The 23,502-nt window shown below is 37.5% G+C and overlaps 2 protein-coding genes and 2 long non-coding RNA genes across 5 annotated transcripts; 1 reads left to right on the top strand and 3 right to left on the bottom strand.

Moving 5' to 3' along the window:
• Positions 1–4,260, bottom strand: M6 (neuronal membrane glycoprotein M6). 2 transcript variants are annotated; one of them, XM_046631454.1, is made up of 5 exons: positions 3,710–4,260; positions 2,140–2,276; positions 1,875–2,057; positions 1,381–1,531; positions 1–1,251 (listed from the first exon to the last, which is right to left on the bottom strand). In XM_046631454.1, the coding sequence occupies exons 1-5, from the start codon at positions 3,711–3,713 to the stop codon at positions 950–952; spliced, it is 777 nt and encodes a 258-aa protein (XP_046487410.1). In that variant the 5' UTR covers positions 3,714–4,260; the 3' UTR covers positions 1–949. The 2 variants fall into 2 exon arrangements, with proteins under 2 accessions (XP_046487410.1, XP_046487408.1); XM_046631452.2 differs by lacking the exon at positions 3,710–4,260 and adding an exon at positions 3,196–3,659.
• Positions 4,261–6,383: 2,123 nt separating this feature from the next.
• On the bottom strand, positions 6,384–9,815 carry LOC124221765 (uridine 5'-monophosphate synthase-like). The gene is made up of 3 exons (XM_046632050.2): positions 9,455–9,815; positions 7,505–7,994; positions 6,384–7,159 (listed from the first exon to the last, which is right to left on the bottom strand). Exons 1-3 carry the CDS (start codon positions 9,596–9,598, stop codon positions 7,131–7,133), a joined length of 663 nt encoding a protein of 220 aa, XP_046488006.1. The 5' UTR covers positions 9,599–9,815; the 3' UTR covers positions 6,384–7,130.
• Positions 9,816–16,589: 6,774 nt separating this feature from the next.
• LOC124221140 (uncharacterized) lies at positions 16,590–17,272 on the bottom strand. The gene is made up of 2 exons (XR_011177426.1): positions 17,154–17,272; positions 16,590–17,007 (listed from the first exon to the last, which is right to left on the bottom strand). It is a non-coding gene; the product is annotated as an uncharacterized lncRNA (long non-coding RNA).
• A 2,226-nt stretch (positions 17,273–19,498) lies between these two features.
• Positions 19,499–20,241, top strand: LOC124221184 (uncharacterized). Its single transcript, XR_011177434.1, has 2 exons — positions 19,499–19,683; positions 19,830–20,241. It is a non-coding gene; the product is annotated as an uncharacterized lncRNA (long non-coding RNA).
• The last annotated feature ends 3,261 nt before the right edge of the window (positions 20,242–23,502 follow it).

Below are 23,502 nucleotides of genomic sequence, written 5' to 3' on the forward strand. Positions count from 1 at the left end.
TCACTGTTTTGTTTAATTTTTATTTGCCATTTGTATAAAATATGTCGTGTATATACTTAAACAGGTATATCACTTATAAAAAATCTCGGAACAATGATTACCTAGTAATACACTCATAAATGTTTGGACATATGTTTATAATACTTATTCGCCTAATACATTAAAGTTTAATATTGATGTGTATCATTTCGGAATGTCGTTTACATAAGTATAAATAATTGCTCGAACACATATATTTGCACTGGTACAGTACTTGATATTGCGCACAATACTCGATATTGATATTAAGATTAAATAAGTTTGCCTTGACATCTTGCTCTTAGTCAATAATTCCGACTACGGATAGATACATAATATAAAAATAGTAATAACAATCTCATATTTTCATTATAAAAAATGGTGACTGATCTATACCGTGTATGCATACGCGAATACGTTGATATAGCATAATGAATATTTGATTAGACAAGACAAACCGTAATGAGATTTGTGTTTAACCACCGATGGTCAGCGCAACGTGGAACGTGCAATGTTTTACACTTGAACAACACCATCGTCAGTCCTTTAAAATAACCACATAAACTATAAGATATAATAATTAATATACTAAGATATGTTTTAGACCCTAAAAACTGCTGCAAGATTTAGCAACCCGCATTGTGAATTTTCTCCACTCTTATAAGATAGAAAACCAATGATATTAGATTACATTATACTTTACAAGAAATAATGGACGGCATAGTACCATTTTCCCGCGAGATCTGTGACCAGCGAATCGATGAGATTGTCAGTGAGCAAGAACTGTTAATATTAATCATAAATCTAAGGACAGGAGACAATATTGAAGGCGCTCGGACGGACATGTTAAAGAAATGATCAAAGTTGTGAATTCGCACTTTATACGCGAAGCTCATAACGGATGAGTGGCATAGATCCCGCGGGCCGTATCCTAGTATCTATTTTTTGCATGAGCTGAGCCAAGTGGTGGCTGTGGCGAATCTATGTCCGGATCTTGCAGGTATTGGAGTTCTTGTAATTCTTGGAATTTCTCGTGATCTCGGATGTGTGCGTAGTTCGCCGAAAGGCACATCAAATAATGAATCAGACTGAGAACAACGAGGAGGGAAGCGACTGTTGCCAGGATAAACATTACTTCTGCCTTTTCCACGTAATCCTTGCAAAATAGTTTGACTTCTTGCGACCCGCACACCTTCATATCTTCCACTCGCGTATTATTCGGAAATAGAAAATCTGCAAGAATAGAGATGGTTATTATTTGAATGTAAATATTCGACATAATTCGGAAATCTGTTTGATGAAGCAAATATTGTTGATCTAGGTATCTGACGTGCTATTCTAGAAAGGAAATTGAAGACTTACCGAACTGTGTGAAATCTATACATTGATCAAGCGATTGAACTCTAGGGTGGCTGCACATCCCCCAAAATATACTGAAGATCAAAGTTGTAATCACGAGAAAGGCGAATATAAGCAGCCAGCCAAGTTGTAGAATGTAAGTGATTGTCATAAACTGAAAAGTAATCAACACATGTTTTAGGAAAATGTAAAAATATAATTTTTAATGCAATGTATAGATAAGGCTTTCGGTTGTGCTGACACTGTGAAGCGGGAAGTGAGGAAACGGAAAAAAATTAATCATCCAATGTCGTGTTCAAAGTTCTTCCACATTTTCAAACAGGCGGCTAGTTATTTGAGGATTTTCCGTACTATAGTGATGAAGTCACTCAAACAGATTTACCTCTTGTTTAATTTTGCACTTAAATTGAAATATCGACTGTTGTAGAAAATAACTAGAATTAAGTAACAGAAATGATCTCATGAAACCGAAAATGAACTTAGTGACTCAAACTTACAACTGCGCAAGAAATCCTTCCACCAACTCTAGACCTCCAAGCTCGATATACTCTGTGCCTTGTTGCACCGGTTGCAAGGCATCCGACGCATAGTATCATGAATCCAAGAGCTGCCATGCTCGCTCCTACTATAGCAAAAATGAGCTGCACTGCTTCAAGCCAAACAAGTCGCTGGTGAAACACCTGCATAATTAAATGATGAGCATATTAGTTACACATAATTTATTTGAACTGTAAGATGATAGTGAGGGAAAGACAGAATTACCTGGTCTAACATCAAGGAGGCAAATGTGGCACCGCGGTACATAGTACCACAAAATATTCCCACTCCAAGACAACACATGATCGTTGCTATCAGAGTGGCGTACGGCACTCTGGCCATTATGTCGTTGCACATGTTTCCTGTGAAAGAATATAAAGAAATTTACATGCAGCATCTTTCGTATGTTACTGATCTCGTTTTTAAACAAATAGCCTCACGAAAATTTGGATTAGCAGGAAATCAGTTAAATTTGAAAATTAGCTGCGTGATGAATGGATCACTAACGGCCACTCAGAATTTAAAATGATAAAAAGGTTGAGTGATTATGGAATCAAATTCGAATCCATGAATACAATAAATAACGATTTGAATAACGTATTTTGCCAATAGATTAATTCTAGTCTACCTTGAAAACCCCTAAATAATACTATTTTGGTTGCCTTTTTTTTGTATTTTGGTATTCAACAGGTTTGAATTACTTATTATTTTGATTCAGCAATAGTTCAGAATAGCAATAGATATATATATATATATATATACATACAATAGAATGTCTGACTATTGCTGAATCAAAATAATGAATAAAATATATATATATATATTTGATATATAATATAATAATATATATATATATATATATATATATATTTCAAAATAATACCATCTTGAAAAACAAAGGTACAACATGCAGTAGCATCTTGAATAGTGAAAAAACGACGATTACTTTCTTAAGAAGATGCATGCTTCTGTCACTATATCTGTAATGTTTAATTTTAAACAGCAAATAAATTATTTTCACGAAAATGCCTTTCTAATAACTGAATTTAGCCAGGCAAGGATATTTTAAAGGGTTTCATACCAAAGGAATTATAAGGATCACACTCAAGACAACTATATTACATGACCAATACTTCGTTTTCATTTCGGTTTTTATGTAAAAGAATTGTTATATCTGGGAAATATTGTTGACCGATTGGGGTCCAATTTTGCACACGTAGTATAAAAATGTTACATTGAAAAATTATTTTCATATTTCTGGAAAGGGAGGTGGTAACTCACTCGTTTCATCGCTGATCTCATAGCGATCGTGAACGTTATGGTCAGAATACCTGTCCAGACTAATTGCACTATTAAATCTCTTTTTATTCAGGGGCACTGCAACAGAGGCTTCTTCGGTGCCTCTATTGCGTCTCCACTGCTGAGCCATAGCTCAATATTCTTCAACACTACCGAATCAAGTTTCACAAAGAGACCAGACCAGCGCTTACTTCAATCAACATGAGTGATTATCTGATGACTAATCAAACTACATAGCAACGTAGATTCCAGATTAGATTGTGGAGAAGAATTTATATGTCGAGAAAATTTGGTAGGGATATTGAAGGGAAGCAAATGATGAGTAAAATGGATCGATCGCTGTAAAAGGTATTTTATATTCAAAGTTATGGTTTTATTGTCATCCTTTGAAGCGTGAAGTGAAAACAAAATATGGCAGTAGCCACACCCCCCTTTCAAAACCTAACGTTATCAGCGCGAAGAGGATTGAGATTATAGATTAGATGATAAAACTTACCCATATTCGTGTCGAGAGATTCAGACTCTATGGACGAGAATCTCCGTTTAGAAGGAGTAGACTGCCAATTAACCAAATTAAATGAACAAATAATGAACGTGGGTCGACATTCGATGTACAGGTACAATCACACGTCACAAGCTCCTCTGCTTAATCACTCTTTTCTTGGAACTTGAACGGAACGATTTGCCCTCGGTTGTAAATGAAGAAGTAATCCTACACTAAGTACATTGAATTGAGCCGTTGTGGACCATGAAATTTGATGAAATATGGCAGGAAGGGTTAGCTACAAGCGTCGTTCGACGCCATTTTTAAATAACGCTTTGCTCGGAATTTCAGAATTCTTCGACGATTCGCAAAAGATGTTTATGCATTCCTCCTTGACCGATTGAAATTACCCGTGTCGCACTTTTTTTAATTACTCATCAAGGATTGAGTGAAATTGATTTTCCTATCAGCACCACGTCGTTTATTTATATGACAAATATAGGATGTACATATTTTTGGTGAAATCATTAGCGAAAGATTGCTAACGCCGTCAACCCAGGCAAAGCTTGTGACGAACGGAAGCGTTGGTAGTGAAATACCGATACCGATGCTTATGTCTCAGCCGGTAACTATAGCGCCGCTTTCCTTGCATTGCAAGTTATTGACGTACAGGACGTACAGCTTACCATCAGAGTTCCTTACCTTATTCACACACCGTGCTCATACCATAGTTCTTGGACTCGTATAGAACATACAGTTACCATCATAATCTACTTCACTTTTATATCGTACATTATACTAATGCCGTGAGTAATGCCCATATAAGATCATTCAGTTAGCCCAGGAATAATGTGAAGTTGGTCCGTGACGTGCGAATTTAAAAAAAACACCTGGCCCTTAATTGCCCCTAATAACTCTGTAATTCGTTTAGTTGCTTAAGAATCAACAGAGTTTACGAGAAAAGCGATAAAAACAAAACTGCCCTTTTTCAAAGTTTAATGACGGAAAGTCAAAAATTTCTTTTCGACTGAACGAAAAAGATGTGAAGAGCTCTTAATTGCTTCACTCTTTTCATCACTCGTCTCCTTATAGTTTTCAAAAAAAACTAATTTGGCGGCCCACCGCGTATCTCTTATTAATTTAATTTTTTTTCTTTCTGGATTTTGAATTCCATTAGGTAGCAGCTGTCCACCCTTTACTTGCAATCACGCAGTGGCGGTAGGGTTTGGTACCAAACTTACAGTTAGCCGTCAAAAGCACACAGAGCATACATGGCTTACATCTCGCTTGGAAAGTTTCAAGTTTCAATCACGTTTTCATAGTAAATTGACAGACATGTACTTGGCAATGATATGTGATTTTGATTTTCAAAGGGGAAGGTGATCAAAATACGTGGAAAAATATGTAAATCACTTGCTTCGCAACAAAACTACGTCCGTGAATCATTTGGTGAAAAGGCACTTTTGACACGTCACTTTTTGAATTTTTTGACAATGACGCACCATTTGGAAAAAGCTTAAAAATTTTTGGAAAATCACATGAAAGCAGATGCTGTGAAAAAAATACGGTAAAGCCTCTTTAAAATCCACGAGAAACCAGTGAACGAAATGTTCATCAATTTTTATAAGCTCGAGGCTGCTGCCGAAAAATCTGACAAAGTCCTCGATATACGCACATACATCTGCTCGACCTGTGATTTTTTTAAACATTGTTTGGGTAGAAAAGGCGGAGTTATCGCGAAAGAACAGAAACCACGTTCTTTACGATGACTTCGAGCAAAATGAAGTTAGAAGGCTAAAATTTGGTATGGGTCAGTCATTTACGAACAGAAAACAGTTGGTCACCCGCAGAATCCGTTTCGAGAAAGGGCACTTTTCGCATGCTTACTCGACTATGCTCTTTGTAATCTTTGTTAATTTTGAGGAAAATTGAAAAATTTTCGAGGGGGACCACTCGGCCCGTAATTTTCCAATTTTGCGATTGACGCTCGCCGTCGGTTAGGTTTTCGTTTCTCGGTTGAAATCAGAAGATTCAACGATTAAAATCTCAACTCGTATCATATTTCCATAATAGGCCTACTTTGTCCACCCCTCCCCTATAGAGCTGTCTGGAAGGCTACCCCTTAATACGAGTATCAACATATTGCATTACAACCTCTTGTCTGAGAATCGAACACTCTAAATTAACTCTCAACCATGCCAATTGATAAGAAAATCTAATTACGCCTTGATATTCCATTACTCAAATCGCTGAACAAATGAGGTGAACAGTTCTTCAAGTTTAGCATTCAATTTCGCGAGTGCCAATAAAGGGACGTAATTACTCAATTATAACGTTGTAACAATCGGTAGTAGTCGAGGTTCTTGACTTGTTATGATGGTTTGCGAAATTTTTCACGCCCCAGTTTAGAAATAATTCTATTCGATTGTATGTCATATGTAGAAATTACTAGTTATGAATTAAAATATGAGTATAATCAATATCAAATTGAACAGACAGCGAAGGAAGCGTGTAGAGTCGGAAAACTTTCCAACATGTAAGGCTTCCGTGATTCTATAGTAAAAAAATGAGGATTGAAGGATGAGATATGGGCCGAAATAAAGTAATCAAAACACTCGATTCAGCCACGAAAATTATTGCAATTTATTGGCTCGCAGGGGAAAAGCCGCTGAGGCATAAAAACCCCTTACTATATAGTAATAAAGTCGTGTCAAGAGTGTATAAGGTGTGAGTGTACGATCACTGGTTTTGTCTCGCACGTGGAGAGCTGCCGTGAGATTCAGAGGCCTGAAGGCGTGAACCTACTGTTTTTAATTGGAGAGGATAGGAACAGAGACTCAACTGAGAGGATGGGAAAATAAGAATACCTAAGATGATCCGCGGCGATGTTATCGTTACCGTAGACTCGATCAGACTGAGAGTCCGATCCTAAATTCCCGGTTATTTATCGCTATTCATCCAACGATCAGCGCCATCTTTCGCGATTAACGACGATCCACCCCCGCGATCGCGCCTAAACTTGCCGCGGCTTGCTGGTAGAGGTAGAGATTCCGGGTATCAGACGGGGTAGAAGGCACGTGCGGACATGGGAAAGGAAAGGATGAGTTCGGTCTAAACAAAGCGTCTTGCCTTAAAGATCTGGTAATAGGACGAGGATTTTCAAAGCTTTTTGAAATTTTTCATTTGTATTTTCAATTTCACAATTGTACACGTATTGCTTTTGGCCATCCAGTATTGTAGGGCACTAAAAGTAGTTTTAGTCCTAATATTCTTCGCACGCAGTACAGCCGGAATTCGTGCCACCCGGATATGTAATTCAAATGAATTGGAAAACGAGTGTACACGCAAGGGGTTGGCATTGTATCACGTCGGACAAACCGCAAGATAAATTAAACATTTGACAGTCTTGCGTCGTTGTGAAATCTGTCTTCAATTACGATATATTCAGTCTCGGCGATTTTTCTGGAAAGGGAAAGAAAAATAATGAATTAACAACATTTCTCAAAATGGTCATGCAATTAGCGAATTCCTGTAGCAATCAAATTTGCAGTTTGGTAAATAAATTTTTCCAAATTGCAGATGCGAACGAGTTCGAAAGTATTAATTTAAACCGATAGTTAACTACTTTTCAATATTGTCAATTCAGAATCTTTTGAAATGGGATTAACTAGTCTCTTTTTTTTTCACCGGTTTCTGCATTCGCGCTTTATTGTTTATTTGTTGACATCACGGTGTATTAGTTATTTTTGATGCTGAATTACAATCCTTAATAATTCAAATGTGAAAAGAAATGTATAATAATAATACCTTTTATATAATTATCCAGCATTTCTTGATCTCGCTGGATATAATCTTTGACGTCTTGTACCATAATTGGTGTGATTTTACCAGCTTCCACAAGACATTCCATAAGTCCAGTGAGGGTAAATAGGCTCTTCATTTGAATACCGTGTTCCTCAAGATTTTTCCGCCCTCCTTGTTCTCTGTCCAAAATTACTAACGTTTCCTCTACCTTCAATCCCTCGTCTATTAAATCCTTGGCAGTTCTCAAAACACTAATTCCAGTCACCACAACATCTTCAATGATAATGCAAGTATCACCTTTGCTGAATTGCCCTTCGATTAACTTTTTCGTTCCGTAGGCCTTGGCTTCTTTTCGTTTCATCAACATCGGGACGTCTGCTTCGACGGATATCAGTGTCGCGATTGGTAATGCTGTATACGGAACGCCACAGATTTTGGAAACATCCTTACTGTTTTTTCCAGCAAACTTCCACAAAGTGCTAGACACAGACTTCTGTAAGGTTTACATAAAGGTTAACGGAAATTCGCATGTATTTGCAATTTAATTTCATGATGATTTCTAGCGCTCACGAAATGTTAATACTTCTGACATAGTGATTGCTATAATTCATTTCACAATATTTTATTAGGAATCAGAATCAGTATAATAATGCAACTTTATAGCACAAAGCTTGGACTAAAAATATCACACTGCATTTCTTCTTCCAGAAACTTCTATTTATTTCACGTCAAAAAAGATTGGACACTTTCATTTGTGTCACCTTTGAGTGATTATAAGCAACGTACATTCATTTCGAATAGGCCGTATGGGCAATTTTTGATTTCAAGCAAATTTTAAACCAGTTTTAAGTGTATACGTGTACGTACAATATAAGTTGATTCCAACATAAGACCGTGTAGAAATTTTATGAGAGAACGATAAAATTGAAGATTTAGTACAAGCGAAATCACAATGCAAATCTCTCATTAAATAAAATTTCAAATGCCAATTTGGCGCCAAATCTGTTCATCATAAAAACCCATAACGTAATGCACATGAATACTCAAGGTGGTTTCTTCGCTGAGGACAGTATTAATAGTCAGTGTCAAACACGGGAGCGATGTCTCTCTCAATTTTCACCCAAATAATATAAATATAAATTAGAAATGTGGTATCCATAATATTTCACTAATTAACAATGAAATTAGAAAAAAATTACATGTGCGTTGATACGTTACTGATATAATAAATGAGAACTGCAGCAGCAATGCGCTACCTTCTCGCTCTGACTAAACATCGGATCGTTTTTTCTCTACATAGTATACTTTTGTGAGGTTCGCTGACTGATTTACTTGCCGAAAGTGTATGAATAATTCTTTTTTCACGTTGACGTATACCTGCAATATGATAAAACAAAATGTGAAGAACACATGATATAACATTACTAGTAAATTTCAAATCTCGCGCGACGTTGATCATGCACAAGCCTTAGGCAAAGCGACGTGGCCAATATCTACGCGTTCACGACTAGACTCGCGTTTTGTGTAGGTTTTACTTTTGCCTCGCTTTATCCATTAAATAGTTCTCCAGAAGTTCAGGTTACCCGTATATTTTTTGTAACCTATAAATAGAACCCTAATATTTCAAAGTACAGAATATATCCTGTTTATTGCGCAATTCCTAAATCGTTTAACGTCACAACTACTGGATTACAATTTTGTGAGTGACTGATCGAGAATAACTACCGTGTTACAAAATGCGTTTTCTTAATTTTTCTAGATCGATTATTTCTCGGACTTACCCAATAAATGACCTTGAATTTTCATATACATATTACAACCTACGGTACTTTTTAACCAACCTATCTGTAGTGAATGAGATATTCTGTAAGTTAGTTGGCTAGCGGAAAAACCACCTCAAGTGAAGGCACGTTGATAAAAGTTGAATAATGCGAAAACATCAGGAAAACTTACCATCAATTGCGGATGTGATATAATCACTCGCAGATCAAACCATACAGGTGTCAGAATACCAGCTGCGTGTGTTTCGAAGTTGCCAAACCTTAATGCGTCAATTTCGAACAGTTGTACCGCAATATTTTTGAGCTCTTCGTCCATCCCGAATTATGAGATGAATAATTTTCACTGATGGTACAATGTTTAAGATGAGGAACACTTCACGGACTCTTCGGATGCACAGATCACACGATTTTATGTGGGTCCTTTACAGTAACTGTCACAGTTAGTCGCGGCAATCACGGTACAGTCATTCAAAAAACTACGTACTAGCCCCGCTGTTCGTGTAATGCCCAAGAATTTACTATACTTTCTTCTGTATCTCAGACGCGTGTGTATAGTTCCAATGTTTACACTTGTCGCGTACAGATAAGATTTTCTAAACCTCGGATACAAAGTGTTCAGATAACAGTTATTTGTTTGTTACCGTCGGGTATGCAACACCATCGACGAAAAGCAAGAAGTAGTTATACTCTGATAGTGCATCCATGATCACCAAATAGTATGCGGATCATACTTTTGCACAGGATAAGCTCACGTTACACTTGTAATGCCGGAGTAAATGTGCGCGGTAACAAATTGCGGAGCTACGTCCAATAAGCGCAGCGTATCAAAAATGTACACAAACCCATAATGATTCAAACGCCTCAAAGGCCATGCGGACGTGTTAAGATGCTGGTATATTCAAGCACTGTTCCGTGTAGCTTGAATGAACAGATTGATGAGTTGTTAAGAGAACCTTATGCATACCGCGAAAGAATCTTTAAGCCTGCGATCAGAGCTTGATGAAGATGTTGTATCAAAAATGATACCTGCAAACGTACGAATTGAAACTGTATTGAACCGTATATCTATTACGTCGGTGTATATTGAAATAACAAAAGACGAAATCCGCACATATCTCGTACGTCATCGTCATCTTTATATGGATGTACCCGGATTGAGCGATGTAAAGTTACCGGTTACCTAATTGATTTCTTATATGCCATGCCAAATAATTAATATGTTGGGCCTGAAATGACAATGATTTTAGACTACGTGAAAAAATATGGATAAATTTCGGGACGCTGTGTATAATAAGGATCTCAGTTTTTGGAATTGTAACTTAGCACGTTTGTAAATAAAAATTAAACACATTGAAAAACGGCCATTTTTCTGCTCCGCGGACAGTTTTAGTGCGGACACTACAAAAATGGCCACAGTTAGAGCAAGAATGTAAAAGGTCAGTTTTGTAGAACAAAGAATGTTTCATAAAAAAGACGCTAAAGGTATCGTCAATACCTTTGCTGCGAAAGCTGGCCCGAAAAGAGACCACGAAGAAGGTCGGTTTTCGCGTAACTTCCGAAAACCAGTTTCAACTGTTAACCTCATTTTGAGTATGTCAATATGCCAATGCCTGAATGAGGGAAATTACAAAAATTCATGTGCAATAGAACATATGAAACAAGATATTTCATGCCTCAAGACAGTGTTGACTTGAGATTTCAAATTTAGTCGGTCATTAGTTGTTCGCTGTTTTAAGAACTTTCGTTTTTTCGTTAATCTGCGGTAACGTTTGATGGAGCGATCAGAGTTGATTCAGACAAATTGCAAGCGCTTTGTTATTGAATTTTTTAGGAATTCGTTCCTTTGACATTTTACCGTACATGTAACCGTACGACCGCTTTTTGCAAGTAAACAAATGAAAAACTTTTCTCGCATTTTTCACGAAAACCAAAAATATTTTTCGTTTTTCTATTTTTTGAATTGGAACGATTCTGTATAAAGAATGTCTCTCTCTTAGCTTTTAGCGTTTAGAAATTTTCAACAATTGATTCCACGTAATTTTTTCACAACCTCTTGTCTAGGCATGTCATTCAAAAAATTACATGTTTGTAACGATTTTATTTTTTAAAAATGTTCACAATCAACATAATGTCTACATCCTCTACTTTCAACTGAGTTAACGACAGTTGGTTATCAGCACACGAATATATTTCGATCGCATCTTCTTTCACATAAGAATCCCTTGTATGTGATGTAAGTATGTGACATACTCGTCTTTTTTTCCTGCATTACGTGTATCGCGTACGTAAAGTAATCGTATTTACGACAGTACAAAAAAGGAGCATTGCAGTACAAAAACTACACTTCTACGTCCTAGTACTAAAAACAAGCTATTTCTCGAACTCCACCATCAAACAAAACTTGTGTACCACGATCTTGTTACCTGCATAGAGTATCGTATAAAGTCTATTGCCTCCTTGGTGCACATAGTCTACTATTTTCTTATAAAAGGTCAGGGTTGTTCTGAAGCATACGATAAATTTCGGAAATAGTTTTATTTTTTTCGCGTAACCTTATTATAAAATGAAAATTTACTTGCTAAAAGGTCAAATATTAAAGCACATTAAAATATTATCTCATCAATGCTTGGTTGAATTAAATTTGGACTCCGGATAACTCACAGCAAAAAAGTTCATCTGTGGTAATTCTGCGCAGAATTCTGGTAATTATAGAATATGTGAAATTCTTCATACATATATTCTGTGAAAATTTGATAATTTCATTACCAGAATGCTGTTGCTCTTGAAATTTAGCTATGACATAAATTAGTTTCAGAAATATAAAGTCGGTGTAGGGTAAATATTCCAGTTGTGGTCCCGCTAGTGCGAGTTGTGGCCATTGTTTATGCAGATATGGCATATTTATTACGTGTGAGCTGAGTTGATAGCCACAAATGGTACACAGGTACTTCGCCTCACGTCAAGCCTAATTTTCAAGGAATAAAATGTATCAAGGATTAAAAATTTCGGTCCCAAACTTGCTCACTTGCAGCCACGAATCGAGTAATTGAAGTAATTATAAGTCAAATTAATAAACGTAGAATTTCACCAAGATGGCCATAAATGGCACAGTGACTATAAATAATGCATCCACTCTAGCGGTTACTAGTTAAATATTACTCTATACTTTAAACCATTGCCGAAAATGTACGATTGTTTTTATTCAAATTTGTAGTAAGAAAAATGTTCAACGAGGAATGTAATGTAAGCACAGCTGATTCACTTGAACTTACACTCATTGTCAGTGAACAAAGATTTTGTAATATTTATAGAATAATAAGAAAGCGATTAAAAATGAGTATACGTACATAATGTGAAGGCAGTTGTGAAACTATATCGACCAGTATTACAGACAATCATGTCGAGGACAGGTCTGATGGCTTTCAGAATAAAATACATTTTGTTTGAACAAATGTGACCTACTAAACTCTTGATCTGATTCTTACGTTAAATTTATAAAATCAAATCGTAGCTCGTATTTCGCTCAGGCTTAAGAGCGCCATCATTCGATTTTTATCGATACACTGATATTTCCTATTTTTGTTTTTTGACATACAATACGATCGGTGAAAACTGACTATAGTAGCATTCCCTTGAGAAACGATTTCTTACCTATATCTTACTGTGACTGTCTTTTGATAAATTATGGTACCTTTTGTTTGTACAAATTAGCGAGAGTTTTAATATATAATCTTATGTTTAGGTATGAAGAAAATATCGCAGTACGTCTACTTAATCTCAACTTCAACTAATGCTCGTGTGCTTTTAGTATTGAACGTTTTTCTAGTTTTGTAAAGAGCCTAAGGTTTAGCGCGAGGATTGATAAATAAAAACGAAACCGAGTCTCAACTCTCAAGGAAGACTATATATAATATTTAGATTTAAATAAAACCAGTATATGCAAATCCGTCGACGTTTACGAAAAAAGAAAAGAGGAAAACTGTTATCAAAATAGGGAAAGCAAAAAAAAAAAAAGAAAATAATAAGTAGACAAAACTAGACCATTACGTATAAATTTACTTTTTCTCGCGCCAAACCTTTTTACATAAATAGATATTTGCGACATTCTACAACTTCGTCTGTGATTTTTATTTTTCGACTATTATTTATTCTCGTGAGATATTCGATATATAATTGTAATATAGTCTATTTGAAATGTATTATAAATGAGGTTGAAATCGTATGTATATATGATTATACAAATGACAAATATATGAATTTAACAATTATATTTAAAAATTTCTGACGATCTCTTCTGTTATTCTGCAATGTCTATCTTAAAGTTTTCTGAAATCTTCTTACTTTTCTATACTTTTGATCAGGGTCGAATGTTCGGTGATTGATGCACAAACGTATATAGCACGGTACGTTACGTATATAGATAACTTACGGTCGACGTGAAATTTTTCAACCCTGCGAGACAAGAAACATTGGTGAGACTTTTCAAAACAGTACCAGGAAAATTGAATGCAACCTTGATCCATGAGCCATTCATCCTTTTGGCCCTATTTCCATATTTTGCGACTGAAGACTGATTTAACGGGGTTGCAAGTTGACACACGATTCGATGTAATGTATTTTACAGATATACCGTAGTCTCATGAAAATAGTCGCCTCTTGAGGCTGTAGAACTGCGAAATCAGCGGCTCCAGGCGGTTGGCAAAAGCCATGTCCAATTCACGTCACAAGTCCAATGCAGCTTTCACGTATTTATACGGAAAGACGAGGAAATAATTATAATCTAACGGGTTCATATCGAGATGCTACCGTGAACATACATTACCCGATATGGTATTTTCATATCAAGGGCGTGAAGTACGACTTTACGCCCCGAGTATCGCGCGGTCACACGAGGGGTTTAAAGTCGTACGCCCCTGATATCAACAAATTTTTCGTCTCAGTAGGCGCAAAGTACGGGAAAACGTACTCAAGGATTCGTAAGGATTAGATAAAGGGAACGCCGCCATGAGGTCGCAATGTATTTTTGCGTACACGGCGTTCAGCGCCTCTCTCAAGTGGGAGCGTGAACAACAGCCCCCCTCAACCCGCCACTCGCTTTTCAACGGCCAATCTTTAATAAATTTAATAAAATATTTTATTACTGTAAAATTAGTTTTTATATCAAGCAGGTGAAAAATATTTTTATGGCATTCGACACACGTTATTCGATATTAAAATAATATTACGGTATCCAATCGTAACGTACAGTTGATAATAATCGAATATCACAATATCAATTAACGTGTACACTTAGTCGATACTTGATGTTAAATTAAATTTACTATGTGCACCTAGTTGGATTGATACCAGTAGCAGAATCAAACAGGCTTACTTTATAGCTAAGGTTCGAGTTGAACCCTATACGTTTGTTCGTGGGCTGTGTTCCGTTCGGCTGTTTCTGGCTAATGCGACTCTGTATATTTATCCGTGATCCGGAATTCCACATTGACGGTATGATCACAAAAAATACATTGATCGAGGCAAAGAATACAAAATTTACATACCTGCATGCAGATGTCTGACTGTGTGATTTTTGGGATGATTTTTTTTCAGGAAGTTCACGAATGGTTGGTACAGTGTTTCGTACTAACAACGGCCTTAGGAATTTCTTTCTAATCAGGTTATTGTCGAAATGGTCTGTACAGATTCGAATCTGATGACAATCGTTGTTTTGTCTGACGAATTTCAAGCATTCGTCGCACCTGTGAACAAACTTATATATGCGATACTATGGGGAGTAATTGGATGAGTGCGGCAAAAACTGAATCTTAACTTTGAGAACAAATATATAATTACGAACCAGGTTCATCGCCTATTTTTATCCTCGCCACAGAAATATTTGCTACGAGGGTAGTCATTGACGGTTGATCAGAAGTTATAAGATGGCCAGGGAATATTTCTTCGTGTCAGCAAAGAACTTACGTTTCGGCATCTGTCGGTGATCGAGAGAAGAAATGTTATTTATCGCTGGTTGAAATTCTTCGGTATCTTTTGACGTTGCATCTTATTACCATTTTCCAATTTTGATACTCAGTACTCACGTACAGCATTATTTTCAAGCCTGTTAGGCATTCACGCCATTCATATTATAATGGCATCCGTCGGGCGTTGGGCGTCCGTACGGTACGCACGTAGACCCGATCGGCTTCCAACATACGCGAAAAAGAGGGAACTTTCGCTCCCACAGGAGAGATGGCTCTGGTCAGGATCCACGGTCACTAAAAAAATTAAACAAACGCGCCTGAGCCGACATTATTCACCGTAACACGATAAATTGATCGCCCTGCTGTAAAGGTAGTCTAAATATAGTTGCACAAAGGTGCTGTATAGTTAGAGACAGTCATTGCATAGTGCACACAAAAAAAAATAATGATAAAATTTTCAAGGTATTCTTCTAAAAAAGTCCGCCAACTACAACTAGCCCCGAGTACTTAATTTCGTCCCTAATTCTACATCTTTAGTGTTGATTCCTTATTTTAGCCAAGAAGTTATGTACATACTTGGCAGTGAGGATTACGATTTGACCATTTTCTTTTTTTGCAGGAATTGTATTGTTGTTGGTACTTATTTGAACGTACATTGTCATTTTGGTGGTTTTGAAGTTGCAAAGTGAAGTTTTATCGATAACTTCCACTTTCATGTACTTGGCGCAAAGCTTTTGCACCAGAGGTGCTTTTGGGGGATTCAAAATACGCTATGCGTTGCGTCTAACTAATCCTGTTTGGAAAAACATTCGTCTTACGACTTAACGCTAACTAGGTGTAAAATTCAACTTTTCACCCGCACAACATGAACGTTTTCCCATGCTTTATACCTCATATGACGAAAATAGCTATATCCAAGAGATGCTTGAGAAGATAGATTTTCGAAACATGTGGAACATTCGTAAAGTCCTGGACGGTTCGGTAATACGACGCTGGCACATACGCTTGGCTGAAATCCTAAATTTTACACACTACGAATATCCGAGGCGGATGCCCACTATCGAAAAACTCAGTTCTACACACTGTGCCATTGAGCGTAAGTCACCTAACTCCGATTTCCTGCAATGTCGGTGGCACCGTCAGTGTTTCTCAAATAAAACTTCCCTTCGTTGTTGTCGTGAAAAAAGCGTGTGTCACGCGTACGGATGGGCGATATCTAATTCGTGCGATTGCAGCACTCGCCCTTACGGCTCGTGCTACAAACTTCACACTCCTCGAAAATCGCTCCTTTTTCGTAATTGTAACGCGATATACTGTAGTAGTACGGGTACACGGTTCATACCATTATCAAACTTGCCAGATATTTTTATTTATAAACACAATAAATAAAATTACATAATCGAACGCACTGCAACGTCGCATAGTTAAACATAGTAGGAAGAAAAATTTTCACAAAAGTTGAACCTGCGGCCGGATGAATATCATTCTCGATGAAAGAGATAACTCATTGTCAGTTCGATTCTATGCTTTGCTGTACGTGAGCGAGGGCTGCACTTGATTCATCGGTATTCGTTGCAGTAACGTTATCACGACGGTGTCGGATATCTTTATTCGCTACTGCAAATTTCTCAGAGTTGATCTCGATTACCAATGATTCTTCACGTAACGTAAGCTTAATTATATTATGATTCTGGTACTCGGTGGCCGTGTTTTCAGAATTTCCCGTTGCTGCAGCTCCAGCTGCTTCTTCGCTATGCTCCTCCTGGTAACGACATTTTTATTACTTAGTATGAAATTGTGCTTCAAAATTATTTGCTTATAACACCTACGTAACGATCACTGACTACGATGAGATAACGAACATGCCATGATTAATCGGCCGGAAGTCCAATTACGTGCAATGCTTACCTCTGCAGCAGATAATGCTTCTTGATTCACAGATTGCCGTGCAGGCAAAGCCAAAGAGAATTGTGCCAGGACGACGACCGCCACGGTCAAGAAGATGAGTTGACTTGTCATGTTGATCGGATGTCTGTGCCGTTTATGGAAACGCAGTCGACTTTTATACGGATCAAAATTTACAATCGATATTGACATAGTTGTGAATTATCAATAAAATTTGTACACAACTGAGTCGACCTCTACTAGTTCACAGTTGTCCAAATGTTCTTACTGGTTGTGCAGGAACATCGTGCAGCCGAAAATAGATTCGTATTCACCGAGACCTCGGTTTGTATGATATTTCGCATAAGCGTTGACATACTTTGGAAAATGAGACCAATTATCGAAGGTCGAGATAATATTGCCTCAATAATGTACGCATCGGATGTAAACTGAAGGAAAAGCTAGCTTGCTTACAAGTGTTGCATGTTCCGATAATGGTCCTTGAGGTTTTGTTCTCGGTAATTTGACCGACATATCCAGTCGACTTTACAATTCTTCCGAAGCCGACAAGAATGCTGCTTTAAAAATCGCGATTTCTATTACGCCAAAGTTTAGTTGGTAAAACATAAACGAGCTACAAATATACGCAACACAATGGAAAACGGATTAAATCAAGAATCTGTGACGACATTCAAAGTTTGGTTCAGAACTTGTAATATGTGCACCTACTTGCAAATTTTCAAATAAACTCGGTTCCCTGAAGCAGATTCCAACAATTATCCATATCTTTGCAAATTTTAACTACATTCCACGATATTTTTTACTTCAATTGAATATATTTTCTGCGTCTATATTAATAGTCCACTTTTCGGGTGGTAAGCAAACATTTCCAATTTTGTGATACGTTTAGTTTTTGTCGCGCAGCTGAATGCCGCATGTGATTCTCGAATACAAGGTTACTGCGGGCAATTTAAATATAAGTACTGTCGGGTAGAGTAATTGAGATACAATCTGTATTTACTGGTATACTGTAAATACTAGTTGAACTTTGTCCGTACAATTTAGAGCCAAGTTCAAAGGTCTATCGTATTTTGGATCTCGTTCTCAACTTCTGATATAAAACTACCACATGTCTACGGTCATCACGCCCTAGGTATTGTAAGTCTTGTAATGTAACTTATCGTAATGTGTGGAATTTGATACATTAAATTATCCCGTGTTAAAGTTTTCTTGGCCGTTCTGCTACTATGGATTGAAAATTTTAATGATGCAACTCCAGCCGTTCTTATTTAGGCTATTTACAAAGCTAGAAAAACATTCAATACTAAAAGCACACAGGTTCTACGTGAAGTTGAGATTAGGTAGACGTACTGCGATATTTTGTTTCTACAGTAATATAAGATTATAAATTAAAACTGTGACTCATTTGTCCGAAAAAAAGGTAACATAATTTATTAAAAGACAGTTGCAGCAAGATATAGGTTGGAAAACGTTTTTTGAGGGGATGCTACTGCAGTCAGTTTTTACCGACCGTGTTAAATATCGAAAAACAAAACCAGGCATAATTTGCGTATCGATAAAACTCGAATGACGGCACCCTGAGGCCTGAGTTCAAACAAATTGTGACATACTAAACTATTGATCGAATTCTTACGTTCACTTTACAGAATCGAATCGCAACTCGTGTTTCGCTCAGGCCTAAGGGTGCCGGAAAGTGGGTTATTAATATCGAAGCAGAAAATATATTCAATTGAAGTAAAAAATATCGTGGAATGTAGTTAAAATTTGCAAAGATATGGATAATTGTTGGAATCTGCTTCAGGGAACCGAGTTTATTTGAAAATTTGCAAGTAGGTGCACATATTACAAGTTCTGAACCAAACTTTGAATGTCGTCACAGATTCTTGATTTAATCCGTTTTCCATTGTGTTGCGTATATTTGTAGCTCGTTTATGTTTTACCAACTAAACTTTGGCCTAATAGAAATCGCGATTTTTAAAGCAGCATTCTTGTCGGCTTCGGAAGAATTGTAAAGTCGACTGGATATGTCGGTCAAATTACCGAGAACAAAACCTCAAGGACCATTATCGGAACATGCAACACTTGTAAGCAAGCTAGCTTTTCCTTCAGTTTACATCCGATGCGTACATTATTGAGGCAATATTATCTCGACCTTCGATAATTGGTCTCATTTCCAAAGTATGTCAACGCTTATGCGAAATATCATAAAAACCGAGGTCTCGGTGAATACGAATCTATTTTCGGCTGCACGATGTTCCTGCACAACCAGTAAGAACATTTGGACAACTGTGAACTAGTAGAGGTCGACTCAGTTGTGTACAAATTTTATTGATAATTCACAACCATGTCAATATCGATTGTAAATTTCGATCCGTATAAAAGTCGACTGCGTTTCCATAAACGGCACAGACATCCGATCAACATGACAAGTCAACTCATCTTCTTGACCGTGGCGGTCGTCGTCCTGGCACAATTCTCTTTGGCTTTGCCTGCACGGCAATCTGTGAATCAAGAAGCATTATCTGCCGCAGAGGTAAGCATTGCACGCAATTGGACTTCCGGCCGATTAATCATGGCATGTTCGTTATCTCATCGTAGTCAGTGATAGTTACGTAGGTATTGTAAGCATATAATCTTGAAGCACAATTTCATACTAAGTAATAAAAATGTCGTTACCAGGCGGAGTACAGCGAAGAAGCAGCTGGAGCTGCAGCAACGGGAAATTCTGAAAACACGGCCACCGAGTACCAGAATCATAATATAATTAAGCTTACGTTACGTGAAGAATCATTGGTAATCGAGATCAACTCTGAGAAATTTGCAATAGCGAATAAAGATATCCGACACCGTCGTGATAACGTTACTGCAACGAATACCGATGAATCAAGTGCAGCCCTCGCTCACGTACAGCAAAGCATAGAATCGAACTGACAATGAGTTATCTCTTTCATCGAGAATGATATTCATCCGGCCGCAGGTTCAACTTTTGTGAAAATTTTTCTTCCTACTATGTTTAACCATGCGACGTTGCAGTGCGTTCGATTATGTAATTTTATTTATTGTGTTTATAAATAAAAATATCTGGCAAGTTTGATAATGGTATGAACCGTGTACCCGTACTACTACAGTATATCGCGTTACAATTACGAAAAAGGAGCGATTTTCGAGGAGTGTGAAGTTTGTAGCACGAGCCGTAAGGGCGAGTGCTGCAATCGCACGAATTAGATATCGCCCATCCGTACGCGTGACACACGCTTTTTTCACGACAACAACGAAGGGAAGTTTTATTTGAGAAACACTGACGGTGCCACCGACATTGCAGGAAATCGGAGTTAGGTGACTTACGCTCAATGGCACAGTGTGTAGAACTGAGTTTTTCGATAGTGGGCATCCGCCTCGGATATTCGTAGTGTGTAAAATTTAGGATTTCAGCCAAGCGTATGTGCCAGCGTCGTATTACCGAACCGTCCAGGACTTTACGAATGTTCCACATGTTTCGAAAATCTATCTTCTCAAGCATCTCTTGGATATAGCTATTTTCGTCATATGAGGTATAAAGCATGAGAAAACGTTCATGTTGTGCGGGTGAAAAGTTGAATTTTACACCTAGTTAGCGTTAAGTCGTAAGACGAATGTTTTTCCAAACAGGATTAGTTAGACGCAACGCATAGCGTATTTTGAATCCCCCAAAAGCACCTCTGGTGCAAAAGCTTTGCGCCAAGTACATGAAAGTGGAAGTTATCGATAAAACTTCACTTTGCAACTTCAAAACCACCAAAATGACAATGTACGTTCAAATAAGTACCAACAACAATACAATTCCTGCAAAAAAAAAAATGGTCAAATCTTAATCCTCACTGCCAAGTATGTACATAACTTCTTGGCTAAAATAAGGAATCAACACTAAAGATGTAGAATTAGGGACGAAATTAAGTACTCGGGGCTAGTTGTAGTTGGCGGACTTTTTTAGAAGAATACCTTGAAAATTTTATCATTATTTTTTCTTGTGTGCACTATGCAATGACTGTCTCTAACTATACAGCACCTTTGTGCAACTATATTTAGACTACCTTTACAGCAGGGCGATCAATTTATCGTGTTACGGTGAATAATGTCGGCTCAGGCGCGTTTGTTTAATTTTTTTAGTGACCGTGGATCCTGACCAGAGCCATCTCTCCTGTGGGAGCGAAAGTTCCCTCTTTTTCGCGTATGTTGGAAGCCGATCGGGTCTACGTGCGTACCGTACGGACGCCCAACGCCCGACGGATGCCATTATAGTATGAATGGCGTGAATGCCTAGCAGGCTTGAAAATAATGCTGTACGTGAGTACTGAGTATCAAAATTGGAAAATGGTAATAAGATGCAACGTCAAAAGATACCGAAGAATTTCAACCAGCGATAAATAACATTTCTTCTCTCGATTACCGACAGATGCCGAAACGTAAGTTCTTTGCTGACACGAAGAAATATTCCCTGGCCATCTTATAACTTCTGATCAACCGTCAAAGACTACCCTCGTAGCAAATATCTCTGTGGCGAGGATAAAAATAGGCGATGAACCTGGTTCGTAATTATATATTTGTTCTCAAAGTTAAGATTCAGTTTTTGCCGCACGTATCCAATTACTCCCCATAGTATCACATATATATATATATCGGTGCGCACTATTTCATAGTTTGTTCACAGGTGCGACGAATGCTTGAAATTCGTCAGACAAAACAACGATTGTCATCAGATTCGAATCTGTACAGACCATTTCGACAATAACCTGATTAGAAAGAAATTCCTAAGGCCGTTGTTAGTACGAAACACTGTACCAACCATTCGTGAACTTCCTGAAAAAAAATCATCCCAAAAATCACACAGTCAGACATCTGCATGCAGGTATGTAAATTTTGTATTCTTTGCCTCGATCAATGTATTTTTTGTGATCATACCGTCAATGTGGAATTCCGGATCACGGATAAATATACAGAGTCGCATTAGCCAGAAACAGCCGAACGGAACACAGCCCACGAACAAACGTATAGGGTTCAAAGCGAACCTTAGCTATAAAGTAAGCCTGTTTGATTCTGCTACTGGTATCAATCCAACTAGGTGCACATAGTAAATTTAATTTAACATCAAGTATCGACTAAGTGTACACGTTAATTGATATTGTGATATTCGATTATTATCAACTGTACGTTACGATTGGATACCGTAATATTATTTTAATATCGAATAACGTGTGTCGAATGCCATAAAAATATTTTTCACCTGCTTGATATAAAAACTAATTTTACAGTAATAAAATATTTTATTAAATTTATTAAAGATTGGCCGTTGAAAAGCGAGTGGCGGGTTGAGGGGGGCTGTTGTTCACGCTCCCACTTGAGAGAGGCGCTGAACGCCGTGTACGCAAAAATACATTGCGACCTCATGGCGGCGTTCCCTTTATCTAATCCTTACGAATCCTTGAGTACGTTTTCCCGTACTTTGCGCCTACTGAGACGAAAAATTTGTTGATATCAGGGGCGTACGACTTTAAACCCCTCGTGTGACCGCGCGATACTCGGGGCGTAAAGTCGTACTTCACGCCCTTGATATGAAAATACCATATCGGGTAATGTATGTTCACGGTAGCATCTCGATATGAACCCGTTAGATTATAATTATTTCCTCGTCTTTCCGTATAAATACGTGAAAGCTGCATTGGACTTGTGACGTGAATTGGACATGGCTTTTGCCAACCGCCTGGAGCCGCTGATTTCGCAGTTCTACAGCCTCAAGAGGCGACTATTTTCATGAGACTACGGTATATCTGTAAAATACATTACATCGAATCGTGTGTCAACTTGCAACCCCGTTAAATCAGTCTTCAGTCGCAAAATATGGAAATAGGGCCAAAAGGATGAATGGCTCATGGATCAAGGTTGCAGTCAATTTTCCTGGTACTATTTTGAAAAGTCTCACCAATGTTTCTTGTCTCGCAGGGTTGAAAAATTTCACGTCGACCGTAAGTTATCTATATACGTAACGTACCGTGCTATATACGTTTGTGCATCAATCACCGAACATTCGACCCTGATCAAAAGTATAGAAAAGTAAGAAGATTTCAGAACACTTTCAGATAGACATTGCCGAATAACAGAAGAGACCGTCAGAAATTTTTAAATATAATTGTTAAATTCATATATTTGTCATTTGTATAATCATATATACATACGATTTCAACCTCATTTATAATACATTTCAAATAGACTATATTACAATTATATATCGAATATCTCACGAGAATAAATAATAGTCGAAAAATAAAAATCACAGACGAAGTTGTAGAATGTCGCAAATATCTATTTATGTAAAAAG

Source organism: Neodiprion pinetum, chromosome 6 (genome assembly GCF_021155775.2).
Source record: "Neodiprion pinetum isolate iyNeoPine1 chromosome 6, iyNeoPine1.2, whole genome shotgun sequence".
NCBI classification, from domain to species: domain Eukaryota; kingdom Metazoa; phylum Arthropoda; class Insecta; order Hymenoptera; family Diprionidae; genus Neodiprion; species Neodiprion pinetum.

What these genes read in the sequence shown, in the direction of transcription:
- M6 (XM_046631452.2), bottom strand. Translation starts at nt 3,343, where the DNA reads ATGGCTCAGCAGTGGAGACGCAATAGAGGCACCGAAGAAGCCTCTGTT. An exon ending in GAAGGATTTCTTGCGCAGTT is followed by an intron (nt 1,532 to 1,874) that starts GTAAGTTTGAGT and finishes ATTACTTTTCAG; the next exon opens with TTTATGACAATCACTTACAT. An exon ending in TATAGATTTCACACAGTTCG is followed by an intron (nt 1,252 to 1,380) that starts GTAAGTCTTCAA and finishes CTATTCTTGCAG; the next exon opens with ATTTTCTATTTCCGAATAAT.
- LOC124221765 (XM_046632050.2), bottom strand. Translation starts at nt 9,598, where the DNA reads ATGGACGAAGAGCTCAAAAATATTGCGGTACAACTGTTCGAAATTGAC. An exon ending in TATCACATCCGCAATTGATG is followed by an intron (nt 7,995 to 9,454) that starts GTAAGTTTTCCT and finishes TAAACCTTACAG; the next exon opens with AAGTCTGTGTCTAGCACTTT. An exon ending in GCTGGATAATTATATAAAAG is followed by an intron (nt 7,160 to 7,504) that starts GTATTATTATTA and finishes TTCCCTTTCCAG; the next exon opens with AAAAATCGCCGAGACTGAAT.